At 46.9% G+C, this 27,306-nt stretch overlaps 1 protein-coding gene across 1 annotated transcript in view; it reads left to right on the top strand.

The window, feature by feature from the left end:
* The window catches only part of CUL9 (cullin 9), a 535,945-nt gene that overhangs the window by 192,890 nt on the left and 315,749 nt on the right, over positions 1-27,306 (top strand). The window contains exons 12-14 of the mRNA XM_033937681.1: positions 2,148-2,325; positions 2,454-2,661; positions 4,421-4,611. Of these exons, the coding sequence (XP_033793572.1) occupies positions 2,148-2,325; positions 2,454-2,661; positions 4,421-4,611 (577 nt within the window). The remainder of the gene's footprint in view (positions 1-2,147; positions 2,326-2,453; positions 2,662-4,420; positions 4,612-27,306) is intronic.

Raw genomic sequence — 27,306 nt, 5'->3', positions numbered from 1 at the left:
CTAAGTCTACACATCTATTCTAGCACCCGTTAATGTAACGGGCTAAAAAACTAGTAATGTATATTATATTGTTTAAATAAGGGGGTTTTAAGATCTTTTTGAAATTGAAAGTAAGTAAGAAATGGAGAAACAAGAAGGTTCAAACATGAATTCATTAATCCTGCTTGGAATGCTAAGGTCCTATGCAAAAAATTTTTGTAATGACAGCATTTGCTGAAGGAAAATAAAACCCTCCAGATCTATGGATATTTTTCTTAGAAATAAAAAACTAAAATGAGAAACAAGGTAAGCCGGTGCTAAGCCAAATAAAACTTTAAAACAAAAGGCCCATCTAGTCTCAGGAGTATAATACCAATGAGTTAAAACTTTAGAAGCATTTGCCTGAATCAAAATACAAGTGGAAGATTTATTTACCACCACACGTATGTGGCCCTACTCTTCCCCCATCAAGTAACAGGCCAGATCATCCTCCCACTTCTGCATGTAACAAATTTAACCAACTCTTGGCTCCTTAAATAACGATGAAGAACAGAAATCGGCCTTGGGATCCTCCCCAAAAGGTCTCTGCCAATGTAGGGGAAAATGTCTTAGCTGCATATGAGCCAAAAAGTCCCCCCTGCAAAGGTCATATTTGTCCATCAGTTCGCTAAACTGCATCAGTTTATCCTCCTGGAGACCATCTCTAAAAATGACCAGTCCCTTGTGTTCCCAACATTCAAACCGCTCCTCCCCCTCCCTCCCCCCACTCAGCAGAGAAGACTTCAAGAACATGACACATGAAGACGTGGAAGAAATTTTAGAAGGGAGTGCTATACAGCCCAGCAGTGAAGACCTAGACGAGATAGCACAACAAGGCTTCAGAGATGGTGACAATGGAGAGACGTCAAATGTTCCAAAAATTGTGTCTCTCGCATCGGCAAAAATAGCAGGATGGACATCAACGTTGGAAAAACTGTTCAGTGAGCTGGAGGCATTAAATTGAAGTGTCTAACAAGCTCTACATTTGTCCCTTATGCTGAGACACTTAAAGACTTGAGAAGGAAAGCCAAGCAGACAAGGCTGACAGTTTTTTCAGTCAACAAGTCGCGAGACTCACGTGTCAGAGGTTGATCAGGCTGAAGTCAATATCTTTCTCTCCAGATCCTGTCATTCTGGAGCTGCAACCTCTCCCTCTCCACCTCTACTGTATTTGGTCCTAATGGCATGTCCCAGAGTAGCCATGAATTTCCTTTTCACTACTGTTGTATGCAATGTTTTTGTCTAGCAGTGTTCCTGTACTTCTAATAGTGAGAATGCCATGATGCATTGCGTTGCTTGATGAGCCGATTAATTGCTCACTATGCTTGTACAGTCATGTGCATTTCTTTACTTTCTAGCACTGTTCTGTGCAATTATTTTAAGAATGTTACTTCTATAAGCAATACTTCAAATAAAAAAATATGCTGTGGTTTTTGTCCCATGCTGGAACTTGACCCATTATTTGCTTTTTGTAGCTTTGAGGTGCAAAATGTTGGAACCTAACCTTCTATTTTCCCATAGATGCAGCGTTTCGTTATTCGCAAAAGTTTCCGAGAATCATACTACTGTGAATAACGAGAACGGACTGTACCTGCTTCCATCTTCTCAATGGCACTAGCAAGCTATGAACACACTACTTGTGTTGAAACGCTGTCTAAGTAGGAGATGATGGCCATAGTGCTTGGTTCTCCTTCAGTTAAGCTCTCAAAATCAATTTCCCTGCTTCTCAGAAGTTTACCCCCAATGCCTTATACTGTTTGAATGTTTAGCAAGAGGTTGGTCTTAAGGTCATATTGCACATGTCTCATTGATTTGATATTTTATTGCTTGAAAGTGCCTGGGGTTATTCTGTCTGGGGGGTGCGGATTTTTCCTTGCCTATGTATGTGTATTTATTATATATGTTGATATAAACAGTATATGTGTTTGAAATCTGGTTTATCTAGTAACTGTGTAACTGGATATACAAGAATGTTCACTGGTGTGTATTGGAAAATTGTGGTTGTTGATTGATTTGGCAATTTGGTTTATATGCTGCTAATGGATGAACTTTGCATTGATTTGTGCTAATGCTAATATTTGATTTTTCTACAAATGGGATATTAATGGACTGCATTGATTTTTGCACAGTATTTTCTGGTATAAAGGGAACGGGAAATTCTCTGACGAAATTTGTGGATCTGGTAAGAACTTCCAGCTCAGATGTCGGGCTGCAATTAGCTGGGCTCGGAGTAATCATCAGATTCTTGGAGGCTGTGCAAGGCTATGAATTGCGTCTCATCAAAACAGATAGCGGACTCCCTGCCAGGTTAGAATACACTCTCTTGGTCTAGACCAATTCTTCAACTTATAGCCGTGAAGCTAAAGCTGCTCTTGTCAAATCTGTGACGGAGCTGTTTAGGAAAGGAGTAATGAATATCTGGTTGATGTTCCTAGGGATAAAGTGGTGAAAATGCTGGTGGAGCTCCTAACCAGTCAGATGAAGGAGAAGATGCTGGTGGTGATGACTTTGCGTGCAATTTACATTCTGATGTCCAGGTATAACTGGAGGGTCCTCTTTGCCACTGAGGGAGGTGTGCGAGCAGTGCTGGCCTGCATGCAGGAGTATTCTGTGTCCACACTGCTTCAACAGGCAGGCCTGGCGGTAAGTCTGCTGCTAGTGAATCGAGACTGGCTCAATAGCTAAAATACCCTGTTTGCATCTTCCAGAGGTCATAGGTTCAAATCCCAGCACATCTGGGATTTTTGAGCCATTGCTCTGACCCAGTAAGGCTATTCTTATATTCCTGCGGTTCAGAAGCACAGCTCCAGGTCTCACCTATTTTTCCTCTGTTTTGTTCTTAGAGAAAATGTGTTGGGGCTCTTGGTTAAAGTCTGGGCAGACAATCTGTTTTGTTTTTTAAAGGAAAGAAAAAATTTTCAAGAGGCCTTGATTCTTACAACCCTTTGTCCTATTAGCTAAGGCCCTGATTCTGTAAAAGACACCTAAAGTTATTTAAAAAGCTTATTTGACGCCAATAGCAAGCAATTAGCACCTTATAATTGTCTTAAATTAAAATTAATTGGGTGTTAGGTGTCTACCACTTTTAGGTAGGCGAGACGTTTAAATCCCTATATGGCGTAAATGCGCATGAGTCGAGTCTCTTTCATTTGAAAGGAAACTCTGCAATGAGAGGGCATAGGATGAAATTAAAGAGGTGATAGGCTCAGGAGTAATCTAAGGAAATACATTTTTAGAGAGGGTGGTAGATGCATGGAACAGTCACCCGGAAGAGGTGGTGGAGACTGAGACTGTCTGAATTCAAGAAAGCCTGGGATAGGCACGTTCTATATCAGAGAGAGGAAGAGATAATGGTTACTGTGGATGAGCCATTTGGCCTTTATCTGCCATCTTATTTCTATGTTGTTAGGGACAGTGCTTGGGTGTCTTAGGCACTGGTATTTAGGTCAAGAAAACCCTGGCATAAATAGGACGCATCTAAGCTACTGGCCTTTCTGTAAACTGTGCCTAACTTAAGATTGACATGCAATAAGCTCTGCATTTCTCTGTGCCATTTATAGAATCGGGGCCTAAGTGGTCCACCTTAAACCCTTATCTTTTGGCCCATGAAAATTCTGACGGGATGTATGCACAGACACAACTGAAAGCTCAACACAATGTAGCAATCACAAGTGCAGCTTATTGAAATAAGGCTCTGAAGTCTCTCGCTACGCTTCAGGGTGAGATTTGCCTCTTTTAGCTTTCCACATCATAAGTGTAGAGTATACTTCTTCCCCAGTAGGGCAGCCTTCAAAACAAATTCTCCTCCATTGGCTCAGCAGATGGTTTCCATAACCGGTGAATTCCCCCGGAAATGTTTGATTTTAGGACAGTCCCAAAAGGCACGAAATAATCTGTTATCTTGCTCCTCCCATTTCCCATCCACTGAAGACTCCACTAGTTTTACTTTGGGTGCCTGTGTTTGGGAGAATCAGGCTCTGTATTGATATTCCCTTAGATCACCATTAATCAGTTTCAACTGATTAAATGACCTATGAGTTTTGTAATAGTTCATAATCCTTGGGCTTGCCCAAGTTCTGGAGAGACTTGTGTAGCCCTGAAGTAGAAACTCTTTGGTCTGGTTCTCAGTTTCTTCCCGGCAATATTACTGATTTCTTAACTTCCTTTATGAAGCGATTCACCCAAGGTCCAAATAGGACTCCAGCATTCATCCTTGTCAAAAATGCTCTTCTTCTCAACAGAGAAGTCATTAGTCATTCCTGGGTTACCTCCCCACATCCCAACTAACTGTGCAGTTGGCAGACAGTTAAAATTGCAAGGTGCCATCCTTAGATGATGGGCCAGGCATTAGAGAGAGAGGAAATTGCTTCGGAGCTCACCAATTGTCTCTTTCTTTTCTCAGGTGCTGAAGGTCTTGACTCGAGTTGGAAACGTAGAGCTGCACGGCAGCAGCAGGCCGTATGCTCTCAACCATTCCGATACCCAAATGATCCAGGAGATTTTTGCCAGCATCGGTTCAGCCAGTAACAAGGGTTCAGATAACCTCCTTTGTACTATCTCAGCAGCCACTGCAAAGATGCTGAGCACTCCTGGGTAAGGACTGGACTGATGTAATGTATGAAACTCTTTGCTGTTGTTGCCTGTGCTGTTCCTTAGCATTGCTCTGCATGGTTCACCCTCGAATGGCTCCGTTTTGCTCTCTCTCCCGCTCCCATGAATAGATGATGGGTGAACTGGCTCCTAACCAGTCTGGAAACTGTCGCCACACTTCTAAAGAGCTCCCTACCCCTTCCTCTTCTCCCTCAGCCTTCACTACATTACCGTGAATGAGACTTGAATCTCAGAAACCTTTGATAATATAGCAGGGCTAAGCCTCCAAAATCGCTTCCTGCACCTCCTTAGTCTCTATCTCAGACTGTTCACATTTGGAGCAGTTTTGGCTTGACACTAATGCAGAGATTTCCAAATGTTCACTCTCCCTTCTTCCTTCCTCCTTTCTCATGGATAAGAGACATATCACTGCCAAAAGAGTGCTGCAATTGTAGGGAAATAGAGAGGTCACTCTGTAGTTTGGTTTAAGAGCAGGCAGGCAGCGAGACGAAAGCTACGTCAATGTGCTTTTTCTTTTTGTATGGCTAGAACATAGACAGTTCTCTGACCTTTTTCATATAAAGGGCTTTAGTATCAATGCAAAAAAGCTCTGAGGGCCACCAAAAGATTTCAAGCTTATACTGTACATACTACTGATTTTGTAAACTGCCTTGACCTGCTTGTTCACACTGGCTATTAAACATGAAAAAGGAATGCTAATATTAATTTGTCATTCTGGACAAGTGGGACATACTTTGCAGAAGGTATCAGTCACAGTTTTCAACTCCTCCTCCTTCCTTAGTGGAATGTGCTGCCCTTCTGCATGCTTTACAGTAAGGTATGTGTCTGATCAACTCCATTTAAAACTTTATTTTCTGTTTTTTCTTCAACTTTTGGAGGCTTTCAGTGCTCCATAATTCCCAGTATTTCTGGGGTAACTCTGCCTGGGAGAAGAAACAGACTTGGGGTCTTCAGATGGCAGGCCAATCCCTCTGTGGTACCTGTTAGCCAGCCTGCTTAATAATTTAGGAGCTCAGGAACCGTTCCCCTCAAAGCTAGCTCGCCCCCTGATTTTTTCAGGAGCTTCAGCACAGGCTGATTTGGCACTTGTAGTGCTCCTTGTGGGGGAATTTCAGGGTGCCAGCTGCATGCACGGTTCAGTGGGGGTAGAGGTCCAGCCTGGTCTCACTTTGGCTGGCAGCCTGAAGATTTCAGCATTTGGGAGCTGAGCAGTATCCTCCTCCAAGGTCCAGCTGATGAGGAAGAGAAACGGGCCCAACTCACAGCTCCAACTCCGGGAACAACTGACCAACCCCCTACGAAGAAGCGCAGAGTAATAATTATTATCCCAGGACAAGCAGGCAGCATATTCTTGACTGATGGGTGACGGCACCGACGGAGCCCCGGTACGGACAATTTTAGAGTGATTGCACTCTAAGAACTTTAGAAAGTTCTAGCTAGGCCGCACCGCGCGTGCGCGAGTGCCTTCCCGCCCGACAGAGGCGCGCGGTCCCCAGTTTTCTTAATTCCGCGGAGCTAAGAAGACGCGTGTTTCCAACGGCTGTTGGAAGTTTTTTCCTAAACTGTTCACTTGCCTTCCCGCTCGCGCGTATTTTTCTCTTCATTTTATTTCTTTCTTTTTCTTTTACCGTTTGTAAAAAATTGTTTTATTTTTTTCACTTTTTATTGACTACCCCGGCGGGGCCTGTTGGCACCATCGAAGCCTCCGGCTTCGATTTTGCTACAGCGGTTTTTCCCTTCATGCCCCCGTCACCGGGTTTCAAAAAGTGTCAGCGGTGTGCGCGCCCTATATCTCTCTCCGACCCGCACAAGTGGTGCCTTCAGTGTCTGGGTCCGGACCATAGGGCTGACACCTGCACCCGCTGTAGTTCTTTACAAAAAAGAACTTTAAAAAACCGACAAATTCAACAACGAATTCTGTTCGGCACCGACATGGAAGTTGCACCAGTATCGACATCGACAACTTCCTCCAAATCGACACCGACTGTCTCGGCACCGACAGATACATCGCCGACGTCGATCCCTGTAGGTAAGCCGGCTAAGAAGCCTTCCCCTACTGTCCTAGGGCCACCAGTCGAGCATGCAGTGAGCCAAGTCCTGCAGACTGAGCGCCGGCCCCGTAAACGCTCCGCTCCCATTGAAGTCACTGCCTCGTCATCGGCATCGACTTCACCCGAGCGTCGAGCGGCACCGAAGGTACCGAGCAAGAAAAGACCGGTACCGGTGCAATCGGGACCTACGTTGGATGAGCGCATTGCCTCTATCCTCCAGGTCCAGCTTAAACAGCAACTACAACAATTGCTCCCGGCTCTGTTGACACCGAATCCTCCAGTGTCGGTACCCAGTGAGCCTTCGGTGCCGACCGTCGATCAACCCCTTTTATTGACATCGACTTTGTCGGCACCGCACAAATCCATGTCCATGCCTATTCTATCAGCGGAGCCGAAACGACGTTCTGCTCCGGACACTTCTGAACCGGTACCGTTCTCTGAGCCCCGTACCGTTCTACACTCCCCTGGTACCGTCTCCAACCGTTCGGGGAAATCGGTACGCAAGACTAAACATGTTGGCACCTCGACTCCACTTTCTCAGGGCCGTCTCCAATCGGTACGGGACCCTGACTTGTGGGATGACTCGGATGATCACCTTGGTACCGAGGAAGATTATTCATCTGAAGAGGAGGATCTATCTGTGCAAGACCCTGCTACTAAGCCAGAGCACTCCTCCTTTACCAAATTTTTAAGGGAAATGTCAGACACCCTTTCAATTCCTTTGGAGTCTGATTCTAAAAAGTCCAAGGCATTCTTAGATGCCTTGGACTTTGATCATCCTCCTAAGGAGTTCTTAAAGTTGCCCCTCCATGATATCTTGAGGGAAACTTTCTATAAGAACTTGGAAACTCCCTTAACCATCCCGGGAGCCCCAAGAAAATTGGAATCTCTTTATAAAGTCATTCCAATTCCAGGATTCGACAAGCAACAACTTCCCCATGAATCCTTGTTGGTGGAATCAACCCTGAAGAAGTCTGTAGGTGCCAGTGTTTACGCCTCTGTTCCTCCTGGCAGAGAAGGAAAGGCCATGGATAAATTTGGAAAGCGCCTTTACCAAAACGCCATGCTGGCCAACCGTTCAGGTAATTACGCATTCCACTTCTCGTTTTACCTGAAGCATCTCATTCAACAGGTGACCTCTTTTCAAAAGTACATTCCGGACCGTAAACTTCCTGCTTTTCAGCAATGTACTTCTAGTCTTTTGCAACTAAGGAAGTTTATGGTCCGTTCCATTTATGATACTTTTGAACTGACGTCACGGGCCACTGCTATTTCTGTAGCAATGAGAAGGTTGGCATGGCTACGGGTCTCAGAACTGGATGTAAACCATCAAGACCGACTGGCCAATGCGCCTTGTCTTGGGGATGAGCTGTTTGGGGAGTCCATGGATACCGCCACACAAAAGCTCTCCGCGCATGAGACTAGGTGGGACACCTTGTTGAAAAACAAGAAGAAACCTCCTCCTCCTCGTCCATTCAGGCAACAACCTTCTTATCAAAGAAGGTTTTCTGCTCGCCCAGCTCAGACTCATCCTCCTCAACCTCGCAGGCAGCGTCAACAGCAGCAACAGGCTCGTCAACAACAACAGCCTGCTGTAAAACCGGCTGTTCAACCTAAGTCTACACAGCCCTTTTGACTCTCTTCTCGAGAACATTGCCAGTCTTCCTCCCTCATGCCTTCAAACTCAGCCCATAGGAGGTCGACTCCAGGTTTTTCTGTCTCGATGGGAAGCAATTACCTCCGACCAGTGGGTACTTGCTATCATCGCTCACGGATATGCCCTGAACTTTCAGACTCCTCCACCGTTAAGTCTACCAAAAGAGTCTGCTTCCAACAAGGCTCAGTCCCTCCTTCTCGGTCAGGAGGTTCAATCCCTCCTCCTTCTCAATGCCATCGAACCAGTTCCTCTAGACCAGCAAGGCCTGGGATTTTATTCCCGGTACTTTCTTGTACCCAAAAAAACCGGAGATCTCAGACCAATATTAGATCTCAGAGATCTCAACAAATGTCTGGTCAAGGAGAAGTTCAAGATGTTATCTCTTGCCACCCTATACCCTCTTCTCTCTCAGGAAGACTGGCTATGTTCCCTCGATCTAAAGGAGGCGTATACTCACATTCCAATTCATCTGATGTCCAGACAATACCTTCGCTTTCTTGTCAACCAACATCATTACCAATACAAGGTGCTACCCTTCGGCTTAGCCTCCTCTCCCAGGGTATTCACCAAATGTCTGATTGTGGTCGCAGCTTATCTCCGCTCCCACAATTTTCAAGTCTTCCCTTATCTGGACGACTGGCTCATCAAGGCTCTTTCTCCTCAGTCCGTTCACATAGCCACCAATCAGACAATTTCCTTCCTTCGACTGTTGGGGTTCGAGATCAATCTACCCAAGTCACACCTCATTCCAACTCAGCGACTTCAATTCATTGGAGCCATTCTGGATACTGTTCAGATGAGGGCGTTTCTTCCTCCAAACCGCCTTCACACCATCCTTCATCTCTGTCAGCAGGTATTCCAGAAAACTTCCATTTCAGCAAATCAAATGATGGTACTTTTGGGGCACATGGCATCCACAGTGCATGTCATCCCCTTTGCACGTCTCCACCTGCGTACTCCTCAATGGACCCTAGCGACTCAGTGGTCACAAGCGACGGATCCTTGTTCACAACACATATCTGTGACCTCGTCTCTTCGACAGTCGCTTCTTTGGTGGTTGAACTCATCAAATCTATCCAGAGGTCTACTGTTCCATCTACCTCCTCATCAACTAGTCATCACCACAGATTCCTCCCCCTATGCATGGGGAGCTCACTTGAACGAGTTCCAAACTCAGGGGTTTTGGACCACCCAGGAAAAGAAGCACCACATCAATTTCCTGGAACTCAGAGCGATATTTTACGCCCTCAAAGCTTTTCAACATCTCCTCTTTCCTCAGGTTCTTCTCATTTGCACAGACAACCAAGTTGCAATGTATTACATCAACAAACAAGGAGGGACGGGATCCCGTCCTTTATGTCAGGAAGCTCAAAGGATTTGGACATGGGCGACTGCTCGTCACCTATTCCTGAAAGCAGTCTACATCCAAGGGGAGCAGAATTGCTTAGCAGACAATCTCAGCAGAATTCTTCAACCTCACGAATGGACTCTCGACCCCTCGACTCTTCAGTTCATTTTCTCTCAATGGGGCACTCCTCAGGTGGATCTTTTTGCAGCTCCCCACAACCATCAACTGCCCCTGTTTTGCTCCAGACTTTACTCTCCTCACCGTCTGGAACCCGATGCATTTCTTCTGGATTGGACCAATCTCTTCCTTTATGCATTCCCTCCTCTTCCGCTCATGCTGCGCACCTTATTCAAGCTCAAGAGGGAACAAGCCACCATGATCCTCATCGCTCCACGGTGGCCCAGACAGCATTGGTTTTCCCTTCTACTTCAACTCAGTTCCAGGGAACCCATACCTCTTCCTCTGTTTCCTTCACTACTTACACAGAATCAGCAAACGCTTCTTCATCCCAACTTACAGTCTCTGCACCTGACAGCTTGGTATCTCTCGGGCTGACTGCACCTCATGCTCTCCTTTCTCAGCCTGTCCGTTCTATTATTGATGCCTCCAGGAAACCGTCTACTCTTCAATGTTACCAGCAGAAGTGGTCTCGGTTTTCTTCCTGGTGCCTGTTACATCACCATGATCCCATATCTACAGCAGTGGGATTGGTATTGGACTATCTTTTGTCCTTATCTGACTCTGGTCTTAAATCCTCTTCGATAAGGGTCCACCTTAGTGCCATTGCAGCTTTTCATGAGCCGATCCATGGTAAACCCCTCTCAGCTCATCCCCTAGTCTCAAGGTTCATGAAAGGCCTTTTCAATGTAAAACCACCTCTTAAGGCCCCTCCTGTTGTATGGGATCTTAATGTGGTTCTTTCTGCGTTAATGAAGCCTCCTTTCGAGCCTCTGGCCACAACGCATTTTAAATTTCTCACTTGGAAAGTGGTCTTTCTGATAGCTCTCACTTCTGCCAGGAGGGTCAGTGAGCTCCATGCACTGGTGGCTGATCCACCTTTCACTGTTTTTCACCATGATAAGGTTGTCCTTCGTACACATCCAAAATTCCTTCCTAAGGTTGTGTCTGAGTTTCACCTTAATCAATCCATCGTTCTACCTGTTTTTTTCCCAAAGCCTCATTCTAATCCAGGTGAACAGGCTTTGCATACCTTGGATTGTAAACGTGCTCTGGCTTACTATCTTGATCGCACCAAACCTCACAGATCATCTCCTCAACTGTTTTTGTCCTTTGATCCTAACAAGTTGGGTCATCCTGTATCTAAACGCACTCTGTCCAATTGGCTTGCTGCTTGCGTTTCTTTTTGTTATGCTCAGTCGGGCCTGACACTGGAGGGTTCTGTCACGGGCCACAAAATTAGAGCTATGGCAGCATCTGTAGCTTTCCTCCGTTCCACTCCTATTGAGGAAATCTGCAAGGCTGCTACTTGGTCCTCAGTTCATACTTTCACATCTCACTATTGTCTGGATGCATTCTCCAGGCGGGATGGACACTTCGGCCAATCTGTTTTACAAAATTTATTCTCCTAATGGCCAACCTTCCCTCCATCCCTCTTTTTGTTAGCTTGGAGGTCACCCATCAGTCAAGAATATGCTGCCTGCTTGTCCTGGGATAAAGCACAGTTACTTACCGTAACAGGTGTTATCCAGGGACAGCAGGCAGATATTCTTGCGTCCCTCCCACCTCCCCGGGTTGGCTTCTTAGCTGGCTTATCCTAACTGGGGACCGCGCGCCTCTGTCGGGCGGGAAGGCACTCGCGCACGCGCGGTGCGGCCTAGCTAGAACTTTCTAAAGTTCTTAGAGTGCAATCACTCTAAAATTGTCCGTACCGGGGCTCCGTCGGTGCCGTCACCCATCAGTCAAGAATATCTGCCTGCTGTCCCTGGATAACACCTGTTACGGTAAGTAACTGTGCTTTGGGGACTCCATGCTGAGGGGCACGGAGGGACCAATTTGCAGACCGGATATGGATTCGAGGGAGGTCTGCTGTCTGCCTGGAGCCAGAGTACGGGATGTCACCACCTGTCTTGATAGACTACTCAAATCCCAGGACAACTTTCCCATGCTTCTCGTCCATGTGGGGACAAACGACACTGCAAGGAACACCCCGGAGAACATCACCAGAGACTTTAGAGCCCTGGGCGAGAGGCTGAAGCAGACCGGAGCGCAGGTGGTCTTCTCCTCTATCCTCCCAGTTAGAGGCAAGGGGAGAGCCAGGGACGAGCGTATCCTGAGGACTAACGAGTGGCTACAGGGATGGTGCCGGGATATGAACTTCGGATTCCTGAACCATGGAGAGGCACTACAGGGACTTCAGGGACCAGATGGACTCCATCTGACCAGTAGAGGTAAGTATGTCTTCGGACACCGACTAGCACGCCTGCTTCACAGGGCTTTAAACTAGGTAAGTTGGGGGAGGGTACCCACTCACATACCAGCGAAGTAAGGAACTATCCTGATGAGATGAGTCAAAGCTCTGAGGTAAGTACCCACACTGCAAACAGTTCTCTAGGGGTCACACCAACTCACGTAGAAAAGGAAAAAGTATCAAAGGGATTTAGCAAACATAAAGAGTGGAGGGCTATGTATGTTAATGCACACAGTTTAGGTAATAAACTTCTAGAATTAGAGACTGAAATAAGGAATGCTGACCTAGACGTGGCGGCGATATCCGAAACTTGGCTAACGGACTCTCATGGGTGGGATATGGCTATACCGGGTTACAACTTACTTCGTCGGAACAGAGAGGGTAAGTTAGGTGGGGGGGGGGTAGCATTATATATTAAAGAGGACATCAAAACCACCAGGGTTACAGATGTCAAATACACAAGGGAATCCCTCTGGGTAAACCTGGCAAGAGGCAGAGAAAAGTGCCTGTATCTTGGTGTGGTATACAGACCCCCTAGACAACTGGATGACATGGACACAGACTTAATTGAAGACATTGAGAATATCACTCTAAGGGGAGACACTGTACTACTTGGGGACTTCAATATGCCTGATACAGACTGGAGCACACTTTCAGCGACAACCAGCGCTAGTAGGAGGCTATTAAATTCCATAAAGGGAGCCCGTCTCAAACAAATGGTGATGGAGCCCACTAGGGCCCAGGCAATCCTCGACCTGGTACTCACCAATGGGGAAAGCGTCTCAGAGGTCTCAGTAGGAGATACGCTAGCCTCCAGTGACCACAACATAGTATGGTTCAACCTTAGGAAAGGCTTTCCTAGATCAAACACGAAAACAAAGGTACTCCATTTCCGCGGCACAGACTTCGCACGCATGGGAGATTTTGTCCATCGGATGTTGCAGGACCAAGTGGAGATCGATGATGTAGAAGCTAAGTGGTTAACACTGAAATCAACCATACATGAAGCAACTAGCCACTTCATAAAATCAGTAAATAAACGACAAAGAAACAATAAACCCCAATGGTTCACTGCAGAGATCTCGCACCTTGTTAAGGAGAAGAAAAAAGCATTTCTTTCCTACAAGCGTACGGAAACAAGAGAAGCCATCATGGAATATAGGACCAGATCTACAGCGGTCAAAACAGCAATTAGGGAGGCCAAACTTTGTGTGGAAGAAACTCTAGCAAAGAACATTAAGAAGGGGGACAAATCCTTCTTCAGGTATATTAGTGATAGGAAAAAGAACACAGACGGGATAGTACGCCTTAGCAAACCGGATGGGAATTACGTGGAAGCAGATTCAGATAAAGCTGAACTACTGAACGAATACTTCTGCTCTGTCTTCACTTGCGAGGCACCAGGACACGGTCCTCAGTTAGAGGCTAAGTCAAGTGCGGACGACCCGTTTCAGAATTTTGAATTCACACCAGGTGAAGTTTACAGCGAACTGTCAAGACTAAAGGTAAATAAAGCCATGGGACCAGACAATCTGCACCCAAGAATGCTCAAAGAGTTGTGCGATGTCCTGGCGATACCGCTAGCCGCACTCTTCAATCTCTCCCTAAGCACGGGGAGAGTACCCTTGGACTGGAAAACAGCCAACGTCATTCCTCTGCACAAAAAGGGTTGCAGGGCAGAGGCTGCGAATTACAGACCGGTGAGTCTCACATCAATAGTGTGTAAACTCATGGAAACTTTAATTAAACGCAAATTAGACACGATCCTGTCTGAGGGAAATCTACGGGATCCCAATCAACATGGATTCACCGGGGGTAGGTCCTGCCAATCTAATCTCATCAGCTTCTTTGACTGGGTGACAAGGAAGCTAGACTTGGGAGAGTCTATGGACATCGTGTACCTGGATTTCAGTAAAGCATTTGATAGCGTCCCACACCGCAGGCTGTTGAGCAAAATGAAATCGATGGGGTTACGAGAAACACTAACTACTTGGGTCAATGATTGGCTAAGTGGAAGACTTCAAAGGGTAATGATTAACGGTACCCTCTCTAAAACATCGGAGGTGACCAGCGGAGTACCGCAGGGTTCAGTCCTGGGCCCACTCCTTTTCAAAATATTCATAGGGGATCTGACTCAGGGGCTTCAGGGTAAAATAACATTATTCGCCGACGACGCTAAACTATGCAATATAGTAAGGGAATGTAATTTACAGGATAGTATGGCACAGGACCTGCTTACATTGGAAAGATGGTCCTCGACCTGGCAGCTGGGCTTTAACGCAGGGAAATGTAAGGTTATGCACCTCGGTAGCGGTAATCCATGCAGAAATTACACCTTGAATGGAGAAACTTTGACTTGTACTTCGGCGGAACGAGACCTAGGAGTAATCATCAGTGCAGACATGAAAACTGCCAATCAAGTGGAGAAGGCTTCATCTAAAGCAAGGCAGATGATGGGATGTATCAGTAGAAGCTTTGTCAGCAAGAAGCCTGAAGTCATAATACCATTGTACAGAACCATGGTGAGACCTCATCTGGAATACTGTGTACAATTCTGGAGGCCCCATTACCGTAAAGATGTGCTTAGAATTGAATCGGTTCAACGGATGGCCACCGGGAGGATCTCGGGGCTAAAGGGTCTCTCGTACGAGGAGTTACTAAACAAACTACAGCTCTACACTCTAGAAGAACGTAGAGAGAGTGGAGACATGATTGAGACATTTAAATACATCACGGGACGTATCGAGGTGGAAGATGATATCTTCTTTCTCAGGGGACCCTCTGCCACTAGAGGGCATCCGCTCAAACTCAGAGGCGGGAAATCTCATAGCGACATCAGGAAGTATTTCTTCACAGAAAGATGGTTGACCGTTGGAATGAGCTTCCAGCGCAGGTGATCGAGGCCAGCAGCGTGCTGGACTTTAAGAATAAATGGGATACCTATGTGGGATCCCTACGAGGGTAGAACTGGAATATCGGTCGCTAGGTATAGACTTAAGAGGATGGGTCAGTAGGGTGGGCAGACTTGATGGGCTATAGCCCTTTTCTGCCGTCATCTTCTATGTTTCTATACATGAGCTGAAGCAGGCTGAGGTACCTTTACAGCACAGCAAAGCACAGTGAGTACAGACTGTTACAGAATATGGGAAAATCGCTGGTGGGGGTGTCTGAAAACTGCTAGTTTGGAAGTTTTCAAGATTGCCCTGAGGGTCCCCTTCCTTCAAAAATCCATGCTTTATCGTCTCTCCAGACCAACACAGCAACTGATGGGTAATAGCTCACCATGACCAGCAGGTGGAGACTGAGACACAAACTTTTGGCTGTGTAGTCCCAAGTACAATCAATCTGCTCTCAGTCTCCAGCAGGTGGCGGTGGTAAGCCTGTACAGTCTTTCCCTGGTTTAGTGTAGGGCTGTTGAAATTTGTTTAAATTGGCTTTCTTGTCCCCGTTTGTGGTGCTGGATTGAGCTTGGGGGACCCTTTTGGGGGTCCGTCTGACCTCGGGGGAGCCACACTCAATGGATCGAGTCCCTCCCCCATTTTCCTCACCTCCCTAAAAATTTTTACTGTAGCTGTGCCTCAGCTGTAAGCCTTGCCATTGATACCGGCAAGGCATATAGCTTTGAGAGCCAGTGCGATCTGTTCAATTGTAAATGAAAGTTATATTGAAAAAAAAAAAGTCCTGAGGCAGTACCAGTCTGAAGAGAAGCCTTAAATTGAGGTAAATTGATTTTAATTGCTAACTGGTGCTTATCTGTTTTTCTTGTAGTGGTTTTTGCGGTTTTTTAAAGGGAAAAAGTGCTCATTTCCTCCAGGCACGCAGTGGATGCGGCTGGCCTGTGCTTGAAGTGCACCGGCTGTTGCAAAGGGGAATTCTCACCGGCTTCGGGTGCTGGTGAGCAGGTTCCCCTTCACACATGCACCGCAAGTCGACAGAAGGCAGTGGGGATACCTGAGATTTCCCTACCGCCCACACAGGGACTTCCTCAGCCGCTGACGGTCAGGGAAAGGAGGTTTCCCTTACCGCCAATAGTGCTGGGGACTCCCTTACCGCTGCTGCTGGGGCAGGTTTCTGCTTGGTCTCCAGCTTTGGCAGTGAGTCCTGTGCCGCTAGGAAGGTTTTCCCCAGATTTTGTTTTGGCCTAGTGCAAGGCTTACCTTCAGGAGGCCGGGGGTCCTGTTTCCTCCCTTGGGGTCTCAGGGTTTTCAGGGGGGTTCGCCTTCCGTGTCCACCCCCGTTCAGCCCCCAGTCCTCCCTGTCTTCGTCCAAGTGGCTGAGGGTTTCGTGGGACAAAGATTTTTTGTTTGGAGATGCTGATACATCTGATGAGGACTTGGACACCTTGGTGGACACCCAAGGACCTCTTGGGAGGTTGGATGCCGCTGGTGACTGTTTTATGGAGCTGCCAGCTGGCGAGGATGCATTGGTGGTGAGCATTTTTCAGTGGGAGGAGCTCCAAGAACTTATTCTTCAGGTTTCGTCTGTTTTGCGTTCGTGGAGAATGCAAAGGAGTCCCCGCATGTGGTGGATTCCTTTCTTCAAGAGATCCACCTGGCATCAGGATATTCGGAATATTGTGCTCACGCAGAAGACGCCGGAAACGCTTTTTCATTTTGCACGCTCCATGACTTGCCTGTATCCCATCCCGGAGGGGGATAGGGATGCTTGAACATAAGAATTGCTGCTGCTGGGTCAGACCAGTGGTCCATCATGCCCAACAGTCCGCTCATGCGGCGGCCCCCAGATCAAAGACTAGTGCTCTAAATGAGTCCAACCTCACCTGCATACATCCCAGTTTAGCAAGAACTTGTCCAGCTTAGTCTTGAAACCCTGGAGGGTGTTTTCCCCTACAACAGACTCCGGAAGAGCTTTCCAGCTCTCCACCACTGTATTACATTACATTACATTAGGGATTTCTATTCCGCCATTACCTTGCAGTTCAAGGCGGATTACAAAAGAATTATCCAAGATGTATTACAACAAGAACTTACAAAAAAAAAAAAAATTGGTCATTTTCAAAAAGAGTGAGAAATGGGTAAGGTTATTTGTTTGGGGTAGTTGGCTTTAGTGAGAGGTGGAATTTGAGACTTGCGGTATTATTTCTTTTTTCAGAGTATTCTTGAAGAGTATGGTCTTTATTTCTTTTCTAAAAGTCTTGTAGTCGAGGGATGCCGTCAGTAGATTGGCGATTTGGTTGTCTAGTTTGGCTGCTTGAGTGGCCAGGAGGCCATCATATAGTTTTTTCAGTTTGACCTTCTTAATTGGGGGTATGAGAATGGGGTGTGAGTTTTCCTATATCTGGTTGCGGTGTTGTGGATGAGGCGGTTATTCAGGTAGTTTGGACTGTTTCCGTATAAAGTCTTAAATAGTAGGCAGTAGAATTTAAATTGTATTCTTGCTGGGATCGGAAGCCAGTGCAATTGGAGATATGCTTCTGTAATGTGATCATGTTTCTTTAATGAGTAGATGAGTCTTAGTGCTGTGTTTTGGATAGTTTGTAGTTGTTTTGTTATGGTTGTAGGGCATGGGAGGTAGAGGATATTACAGTAGTCAAATAGGCCTAGTATTAAGGACTGAACTATGAGCTGGAATTGAGTTTTCTCGAAGAATTTCCGAACTTGTCTTAAGTTTCTCATGATTAAGAATGACTTTTGTATTGTTTTATTGATTTGCGGTTGCATGGTGCAGCATCTGTCGATAGTTATTCCTAGCAGTTTAGGGTGGTTTGTATGGGGTAGTTGATTGCGTTGATTTCAATGTTAGTTATGGTTGGTATTTTGTTGTTTTCTAGGAGGATGAATTTCGTTTTATCTGGGTTCAATTTCAGTTTGTGATCTTTCATCCAGGTTGCTATTGATTTTAGTGTTTGGTATATTGTGTTCGTCATGGAGAGTTCAGGTTGATCGAAGGGTATGAGAATGGTAATGTCATCGGCATAGCTGTAGGAGGTTATGCTTTGTTTGTCCAGGTGAGAGCTGAGGGAGGCTGTATAGAGATTGAAGAGAGTTGGGGATAGAGGGGATCCTTGGGGAACTCCGCAGGGGTTTGACCAAGATTCAGATTTTTGTTTGTCTGATTTTACTCTATAGGTTCTTGATTTAAGGAATCCTTCAAACCATGTGTATACTTTATCTGTGATACCTAATGTATCCAGGATTTGTAATAGAATGTTATGATCCACCAAGTCGAATGCAGCGGTAAGGTCTAGTTGTATGAGCATCAGAGAGATCCTAGTAGTGTTTCCGTGCTGAAGTTGTTTCTGAAGCCGGATTGTGTGTGATGGAGTATGTTATGGTTTTCTAGGTAATTGGAGAGGAATTTGGCAACTAGTCTTTCTATTATTTTGACGTAGAGTGGAATAGAGGCAATGGGTCTGTAGTTGGCTGTTTGGTCTATCGGTCCTTTGGGGTCTTTGAGGATCGGGGTGATGATGATTTCGCTGAGGTTGGTAGGGTAGTGGCCGTTTATTAGTGAGATTTGTATCCAGTTTAGAAGAAGAGCGCGGAATTTTGTGTTGGATGTTTTTAGGAGATATGGTGGACAGTTGTTGAGGTCACAGGATGCATGGCTGTATTTTTTGTAGTATTTGTTGAATTCGGGCCATTGTATGTTGGGGAATTGAGACCATATTCTATCTGCTGCAGTAGAATCTATCTATGGGGAGAATTGTGAATTCGTTAGGATGGGTAGAGGTGTCATTGAGGGTAGCTCTTGCATTGGTAATTTTATTTTGGAAGTGTTCTGCTAATAGAGTGGCTGAAGGGGGGGGGTAGTATTGTTAGTGGTAAGGTAGGGTTTGGTGTCGGTTAGGATTTTTAGAATTTGGAATAGTTTTTTGGTGTCTTGGGTTTCAGTGCCTATTAGGTTGGTGTAGTGTGCTTTTCTCTTGTCCTTTAATTGTGATTTGTATTGTTTGTTGATTTTTTTCCAGGCGGATTTTGTATGATCCGAGTTCAATTTTCTCCATTTTCTCTCTAGTCGTCTACATTGTCTTTTGAGTTGTAGCAGTTCGGATTCGAACCATTTATCTGATCTCCTCCTGGGTCTGGATTTGGTTTGCAGTGGGGCTAAATCATCAAGGGTGTTGGAGAAAAGTCTTTCCCAATGTAAGATGAAGTCCTCGGGGTTGTTTTCTAGAATAGTTTCATCTATTTTTGACCAGAATATGGAGGGTTCGATGTGTTTGCGTGAGGTGTATGTTACTTTATTGAGTTTTGGTATAGTTTTTTTTGTTGTTTTTGGTCCAGTTGATGTTGAAAGTGTAGGTGTAGTGGTCTGACCAGATGGATCTGGACCGTGTTCCGTTAGATATATGAATTTCTGTTAAGGATGGTTGGTGGGTCATGAAGGCTGCAATATCAAGTTGGTGGCCTTTTTCATGAGTTGTTTGTGGATTTAGCATTTGGAAGGATAAGGCTTTGAGAAATGAGAGAAAGTTGTCTACTTGTTTGGATGATTGATCATCTAGGTGTAGATTTAGGTCTCCTTGGAGTAGGTTGTAGGTTGCTATTAGTGAGTTTTGGTATATGAAGTCTTCCACATCGGTTCTTGCTAAAGGCCAGTTTCCTGGCGCTATGTAGCAGAATATGCAGTTTAGTGTGTCTTTTAGTGTGGTGCTTGAGGTGTATAGGTGAAGATGAACTTCCTTACATTTGTATGGAGTCTATCCCCTTTCAACTTCTCCCTACCTTGGAGAGGGTGAACAATCTGTCTTTATCTACTAAGTCTATTCCCTTCAGTACCTTGAATGTTTTGATCATGTCCCCTCTCAATCTCCTCTGCTCAAGGGAGAAGAGGCCCAGTTTTTCTAATCTTTCGCTGTACGGCAGCTCTTCCAACCCCTTGACCATCTTAGTCTCTCTTCTCTGGACCCTTTCGAGTAGTACTGTGTCCTTCTTCATGTACGGTGACCAGTGCTGTATGCAGTACTCCAGGTGAGGGCGCACCATGGCCCGGTACAGCGGCATGATAACCTTCTCCGATCTGTTTGTGATCCCGTTTATCATTCCTAGCAATCTGTTCGCCCTTTTGCCGCCGCCACACATTGCGTGGACGGCTTCATCAACTTGTCGATCAGAACTCCCAAGTCCCTTTCCTGGGAGGTCTCTCCAAGTACCACCCCGGACATCCTGCATTCGTGCATGAGATTTTTGTTACCGACATCCATCACTTTACACTTGTCCTGTGGTTGATATGGTGGTCTCAGCCATCACCCATAGGCATGTGGTGCCGGTTGTGGGCGGCTCTGCCTTATGGGACTCTGAGGATGATAGGATTGAGTCTCTTCTTAGACAGAGTTTTAACGTGGCTGCCCTGGTGGTCCTGGCGACGATGTGTGGTGGTCTAGTGCCTCGGGCTTGTTTTCAGTGGTCCAAGTGTGCTCTTGACTGAGAGTCTGATGACTAGTCCTTGGTGGATCAGGAGGTAGCTAAGATTGAGCTGGGTGCTTCTTATCTCTCAGATGCTGTGGGCTTCAGCCAAGTCCATGGCTCTCGGAGTGGCCGCTCGCCGTACCCTATGGCTCAGGGGTTGGTCAGACGCAGCAGCTAAGCTTATGAAATTTCCCTTTTGGAGGTCCTTCTTGTTTGGCAAGGATCTGGATAAGTCATTGTGCCTCAAGGTTCTGTTCTTGAGCTTGTTCTTTTTAATATTTTTATAAATGATATTGCTGAAGGGTTGTTAGGTAAAATTTGCTGATGATACCAAAATCTGCAATAGAGTAGACATGCCGGATGGTGTGAATAACATGAAGAAAGACCTGTCGAAGCTTGAAGAATGGTCTGAAATTTTGCAGCTAAAATTTAATGCTAAAAAATGCAAAGTCATGCATTTGGGCTGCAAAAACCCGAGGGAACGATACAGTTTAGGGGTTGATGAACTTAAGTACATGACAGAAGAGCGTGACTTGGGTGTGATTGTATGTGATGATCTTAAGGTGACTAAACAGGTTGAAAAGGCGACTGAAAGCTAGAAGGATGCTATGTTTCATAGGGAGAGGTATGGCTAGTAGGATGCACCTTTATAAGACTTTGGTGAGACCTCATTTAGAATATTGTGTACAATTCTGGAGGCCGCACCTTCAAAAAAATATATATAAAAAGGTATTGCCCTGTATGTCCATGAGGACATAGAGTCTAACAGAGAAGGAGAGTCGGAAGTAGATGGTAAACTAGAGTCCGTCTGGATAAAGATTCCTGGTCAAAAAGAAGCAGACACAAAAATTGGCCTCTATTATCGACCCCCGGGACAGTCTGAGCAAATCGACAAAGCAATGATGGAAGAAATTAACCATGGATGTAAATCAGGAAATGTGACGATCTTGGGGGACTTCAACTTTCCGGGGATAAACTGGGAACGTCAATCTGCGTCAGAGAGACAAAATTCCTGGAACTGATAGGAGATTGCTTCCTTGAACAAATGGTAGAAGAACCGACTAGAGGCAGCGCAATCCTGAACTTGGTCATAAATGGCATTACTGGAAGGACAGCAGATGTAGAGGTAACAGCCCCGTTGGGGACAAGCAATCATAATATGATCAATTTTACCATTTGCATCGGTAAGGGCAAACCAATCGGGACTAAAGCCACAACCTTTAATTTCAAAAAAGGAAATTACGACAGTATGAGAACCATGGTTAGAAAACAGCTGAAGAAGGGTAAAGCAAAAATCCAAACAGTTGATCAAGCATAGTCTCTGCTGAAAAAAACCATCACAGAAGCACAGAATCTTTACATACCAAGGATATCTAAAGGAAGGCGAAGAAAGAACAAAGGTGAACCAGCTTGGTTATCCAAAGAGGTGAAGGATGCAGTGAGGGAAAAGAGGAACTCGTTTAAAAAATGGAAACGGGAAAAAACGACGGAGGCCTGGAAATGTCACAAAACCGACCATAAAAAATGTCATAAAGTTGTAAGGGACGAAAAAAAAGTCTATGAAGAAAAGATAGCCCAAGAAGCAAAAAACTTCAAACCCTTTTTTAGATATGTGAAAGGAAAGAAACCAGCAAGAGAGGCAGTGGGCCCTCTCAACGACCAAGGAAGGAAAGGGGCAATTAAAGAAGACAAACAGGTAGCCGATAAGCTAAATTCATTCTTTGCTTCTGTCTTCACGAATGAGGACACAACAACAATGCGAGACACAGGGAATATATTCACCGGCGACATTGAGGAAAGCCTAACAACAGTAAATGTGGAGTTGGACAAGGTATACTTCCAGATTGACAAACTAAAAAGTGATAAATCCCTTGGACCGGATGGAATTCACCCGAGAGTATTAAAGGAACTTAAGGTAGAAATTGGGGAACTATTACAATCCTTGGCTAACATGTCAATAAAAACCGGGCAAATACCAGATGACTGGAAGATAGCAACTGTCATCCCAATTTTCAAAAAAGGAACAAGAGGGGAACCAGGAAACTACAGACCTGTGAGTCTCACCTCGGTTCCTGGAAAGATAATTGAAGGACTAATTAAAGATACCATTGTAGAGCACTTGGAGGATCACAACTTGATAAGAGCTAGTCAACACGGCTTCAGGAAAGGGAAGTCATGTTTGACAAATTTACTACAATTCTTTGACAAGGTGAACAAACCAATGGATAGGGGAGATCCAGTGGACATAATTTACTTGGACTTCCAGAAGGCATTTGACAAGGTCCCGCATGCAAGGCTCATGAGTACCGTATTTTCACGCAAATAACACGCACCCGTATAAAACGCGCACACGAATATAGCGCGCAGAAATCACGATGATTTGCACAAAAACTTTGATATACCGCGCTCACGGGTATACCGCGCATGCTGCCCGACGCTCCTTTCGCCCGCCCTGACTTTCCGTGCGCTGTCCCGACTCTCCGTTCACCCCCCCTGACTTCCGTGCACTGTCCCCCCTTGAAGGTCTGTCCCCATCCTGAAAGCCTGATGCCCCCCCCCCGACGTCCGATACATCCCTCCCCCCCCCCCCCCGAAGGACCGCCGACTCCCCAACAATATCGGGCCAGGAGGGAGCCCAAATCCTCCTGGCCACGGCGACCCCCTAACCCCACCCCGCACTACATTACGGGCAGGAGGGATCCCAGGCCCTCCTGCCCTCGACGCAAACCCCCCTCCCCCCCAAGAACCTCCGACCGCCCCCCAGCCGACCCGCGATCCCCCTGGCGACCCCCACGACCCCCCCACCCCCCTTCCCCGTACCTTTGGTAGTTGGGCCAGAAGGGAGCCCAAACCCTCCTGGCCACGGCGACCCCCTAACCCCACCCCGCACTACATTACGGGCAGGAGGGATCCCAGGCCCTCCTGCCCTCGACGCAAACCCCCCTCCCCCCCAAGAACCTCCGACCGCCCCCCAGCCGACCCGCGATCCCCCTGGCGCCCCCCACGACCCCCCCACCCCCCTTCCCCGTACCTTTAGTAGTTGGCCGGACAGACGGGAGCCAAACCCGCCTGTCCGGCAGGCAGCCAACGAAGGAATGAGGCCGGATTGGCCCATCCATCCTAAAGCTCCGCCTACTGGTGGGGCCTAAGGCGCGTGGGCCAATCAGAATAGGCCCTGGAGCCTTAGGTCCCACCTGGGGGCGCGGCCTGAGGCACATGGTCGGGTTGGGCCCATGTGCCTCAGGCCGCGCCCCCAGGTGGGACCTAAGGCTCCAGGGCCTATTCTGATTGGCCCACGCGCCTTAGGCCCCACCAGTAGGCGGAGCTTTAGGATGGATGGGCCAATCCGGCCTCATTCCTTCGTTGGCTGCCTGCCGGACAGGCGGGTTTGGCTCCCGTCTGTCCGGCCAACTACTAAAGGTACGGGGAAGGGGGGTGGGGGGGTCGTGGGGGTCGCCAGGGGGATCGCGGGTCGGCTGGGGGGCGGTCGGAGGTTCTTGGGGGGGAGGGGGGTTTGCGTCGAGGGCAGGAGGGCCTGGGATCCCTCCTGCCCGTAATGTAGTGCGGGGTGGGGTTAGGGGGTCGCCGTGGCCAGGAGGGTTTGGGCTCCCTTCTGGCCCAACTACCAAAGGTACGGGGAAGGGGGGTGGGGGGGTCGTGGGGGTCGCCAGGGGGATCGCGGGTCGGCTGGGGGGCGGTCGGAGGTTCTTGGGGGGGAGGGGGGTTTGCGTCGAGGGCAGGAGGGCCTGGGATCCCTCCTGCCCGTAATGTAGTGCGGGGTGGGGTTAGGGGGTCGCCGTGGCCAGGAGGGTTTGGGCTCCCTTCTGGCCCGATATTGTCGGGAAGTCGGCGGTCGTTCGGGGTGGGGGTGCGAGTGGTCCTGCCGGGGGGGGGGGGGATGTATCGGACGTCGGGGAGTCGGCCGGGCAAGAGGGCTTGGGCTCCCTCTTGCTCCGATCGTGGATGCGGGTGCGGGTGGGAGCGCGTGCGAGCGGTCGTTCGGGGTGGGGGTGCGAGCGGTCCTGCTGGGGGGGTGAATCGGGCGTCGGGCGGGGTGGGAACTATGTTTTAAAACTTTGGTATACCGCGCTCACGCATATAACGCGCGAGGGGTATGCGCGGTAGGTAAAAACGCGTATAACGCGCGCGTTATATGCGTGAAAATACGGTAAATTACAAAGTCATGGAATAGGAGGAGAAGTGCACAGATGGATCTGCAAATGGTTAGAAAACAGATTGCAGAGGGTGAGCATAAATGGGAAATTTTCGGAATGGGTGAAAGTGACTAGCGGCGTGCCTCAGGGCTCGGTTCTTGGGCCTATCTTGTTCAATATTTTTATAAACGACCTGGAAGAGAAACAACATGCAATATAATCAAGTTTGCAGATGATACAAAATTATGTCAGGCGGTTGGCGCTCAAAGAGACTGCGAGGATCTTCAGAAGGATCTCAACCAGCTGGAAACGTGGGCGAAAAAGTGGCAGATGAATTTTAACTTAGACAAATGCAAGGTGATGCATCTGGGAAGGAAAAACAAAGAACATGAATATAGGATGATGGGGGTGACATTAACCAAATGCAAACAAGAAAAGGATCTGGGGATAGTGATTGATAGAACCCTAAAACCTTCGGCTCAATGTGCGGTGGCGGCGAAAAAAGCAAACAGGATGTTGGGCATGATTAAGAAGGGGATCACGAGTAGATCGGAAGAAGTTATAATGCCACTTTATAGAGCAATGGTCAGACCACACTTAGAATACTGCGTCCAACACTGGTCTCCATACCTTAAGAAGGATATAACTCTGCTGGAGAGGGTGCAGAGGAGAGCCACGAAACTAGTCAATGGAATGGGGAATTTGAGCTACAGAGAACGCCTCGAGAAACTGGGACTGTTCACCCTCGAGAAGAGAAGGCTGCGAGGGGATATGATAGAGACTTTTAAAATATTAAAAGGTTTTGACAAAATAGACCAGGAATCAGCATTACTAACATTTTCAGATGTGACACGGACAAGAGGTCATAGCCTGAAACTGAGCGGCAGCAGGTTCAGGACTAACGTCGGAAAGTTCTGTTTCGTACAATGAGTGGTGGGCACTTGGAATGCTCTCCCGGAGGAGGTTGTGAGGAAGACTACTGTTCTGGGTTTCAAACGCAAGTTGGATGCATACTTTCTTGCTAATCATATTGGGGGATACGGGAAATCCGGGCCTCCATAAAGGAGTACCTAACTGGGCCTCCGCGTGTGCGGAATGCCGGACTAGATGGACCTAGGTCTGATCCGAGGAAGGCAGTTCTTATGTTCTTATGAGTCGGTCCAGAGGAAGGCTACAAAAATGGAGCGTGGTCTTCGACATAAGGCAAATGGGGACAGACCTAAAGATCTCAATGTGTATACTTTGGAGGAAAGGCGGGAGAGGGGAGATATGATAGAGAAGTTTAAATACCTACATAATGTAAATGCGCATGAGTTGAGTCTCTTTCATTTGAAAGGAAGCTCTGAAATGAGAGGGCATAGGATGAAGTTAAGAGGTGGTAGGCTCTGAAGTAATCTAAGGAAATACTTTTTTGCAGAAAGGGTGGTAGATGCATGGAACAGTCTCCCAGAAGAGATGGTGGAGACAGAGACTGTGTCTGAATTTAAGAGGGCCTGGGATAGGAATGTGGGATCTCTCAGAGAGAGAAAGAGAGAATGGTTACTGCGGATGGGCAGACTAGATGGGCCAATGGTCTTTATCTTCCATTATGTTTCTGTGAAAAAAAGAAAGCCAGATGGCTTTCTAGCCATTAGGGCATTAGTTCTTTCCAGTAATTTAATAAAAAAATAGAAGAGAAAAAGAAGAAAGAGTGAAGAAGGCCTCTCACAGAAAAAAAAAATATTAATGTACAATATAAACAGTTTTAAAAGCTGCTGAAAGCATCTTTTTTTCTTTCGAAGCTGACGCCATGGACGAAGGTGTAGAGGCCACCAACTTTGCCGCTTTCTCCCTCCCCCCAGGGCCCTGTCTCGGTACCGCCAGGGGAGGGAAGCTCAGTGCAGCCGCCACCAGCAGAGAAGAAAAAACTAGCAATTGCAGCAGGATATAAAAAGAAGCCTATTCAGAGGGGTGATACTCCCTCTCTATCAGTGACTTTAGCAGCATGGGAAAGACATGGGGACGCCACTGTTAACAGTGTAAGTTTCTGGGAAGGCTCCTGGGGGCTCAGTTTCGGCCTTACAGTCCTCTCCCACCTCTATGCTGAAGGATTTGGCTGCAACTTTGAAAACCACGTCAAAATCAGCAAAAACCCATGCTAAGACTAAACGGGTTGCCTCTCCAGCTCCTTTGGACCATAACCAGGTACCACCTAAACGTCTTGCTCTGCTTGTTTTAACTTCAGAACCTCCTTTTCAGGGTTCTGAGTCTATTCAGTCACTTTCTAATATTTTCAGTCTTTTACAAAAGTTTAATCAGGATAGTGCTGCTTTATTTCAGCCTTCCTCTCCTGCTCTTCCTCTCCTCGAAGCACAGCAGTGCCCTGCTTGTATGGAACAACTCTCATCAGAGAATCCAGTTATATCAAATTATGTTGGTATTCCTCAGAGCATGAATTGGGGTCCCTTCACCCCATCTGTTCATCTCTAGCACAGGTAGATTCTCCTAAAGATTAGTAAGATCATGATGATGTCCTTGTATCAAATTTTGACCAGCCTTCTTTATCTCTTTTGCAGCCAGTCCCAACAGAGGAGTTTTCTTATCCTAAGTTCTGAATTTTTATCAGGCCACTGTGCCCACAGGCAGTAAGGATTTTCAAGCAATCCTTCAGTTCTGTAAAACTCCATC

The sequence above is a fragment of the Geotrypetes seraphini genome, chromosome 3 (genome assembly GCF_902459505.1).
Source record: "Geotrypetes seraphini chromosome 3, aGeoSer1.1, whole genome shotgun sequence".
NCBI lineage: Eukaryota > Metazoa > Chordata > Amphibia > Gymnophiona > Dermophiidae > Geotrypetes > Geotrypetes seraphini.
Note: the sequence above shows the minus strand (reverse complement) of the source record. Positions and strands in the feature narration are given on the sequence as shown.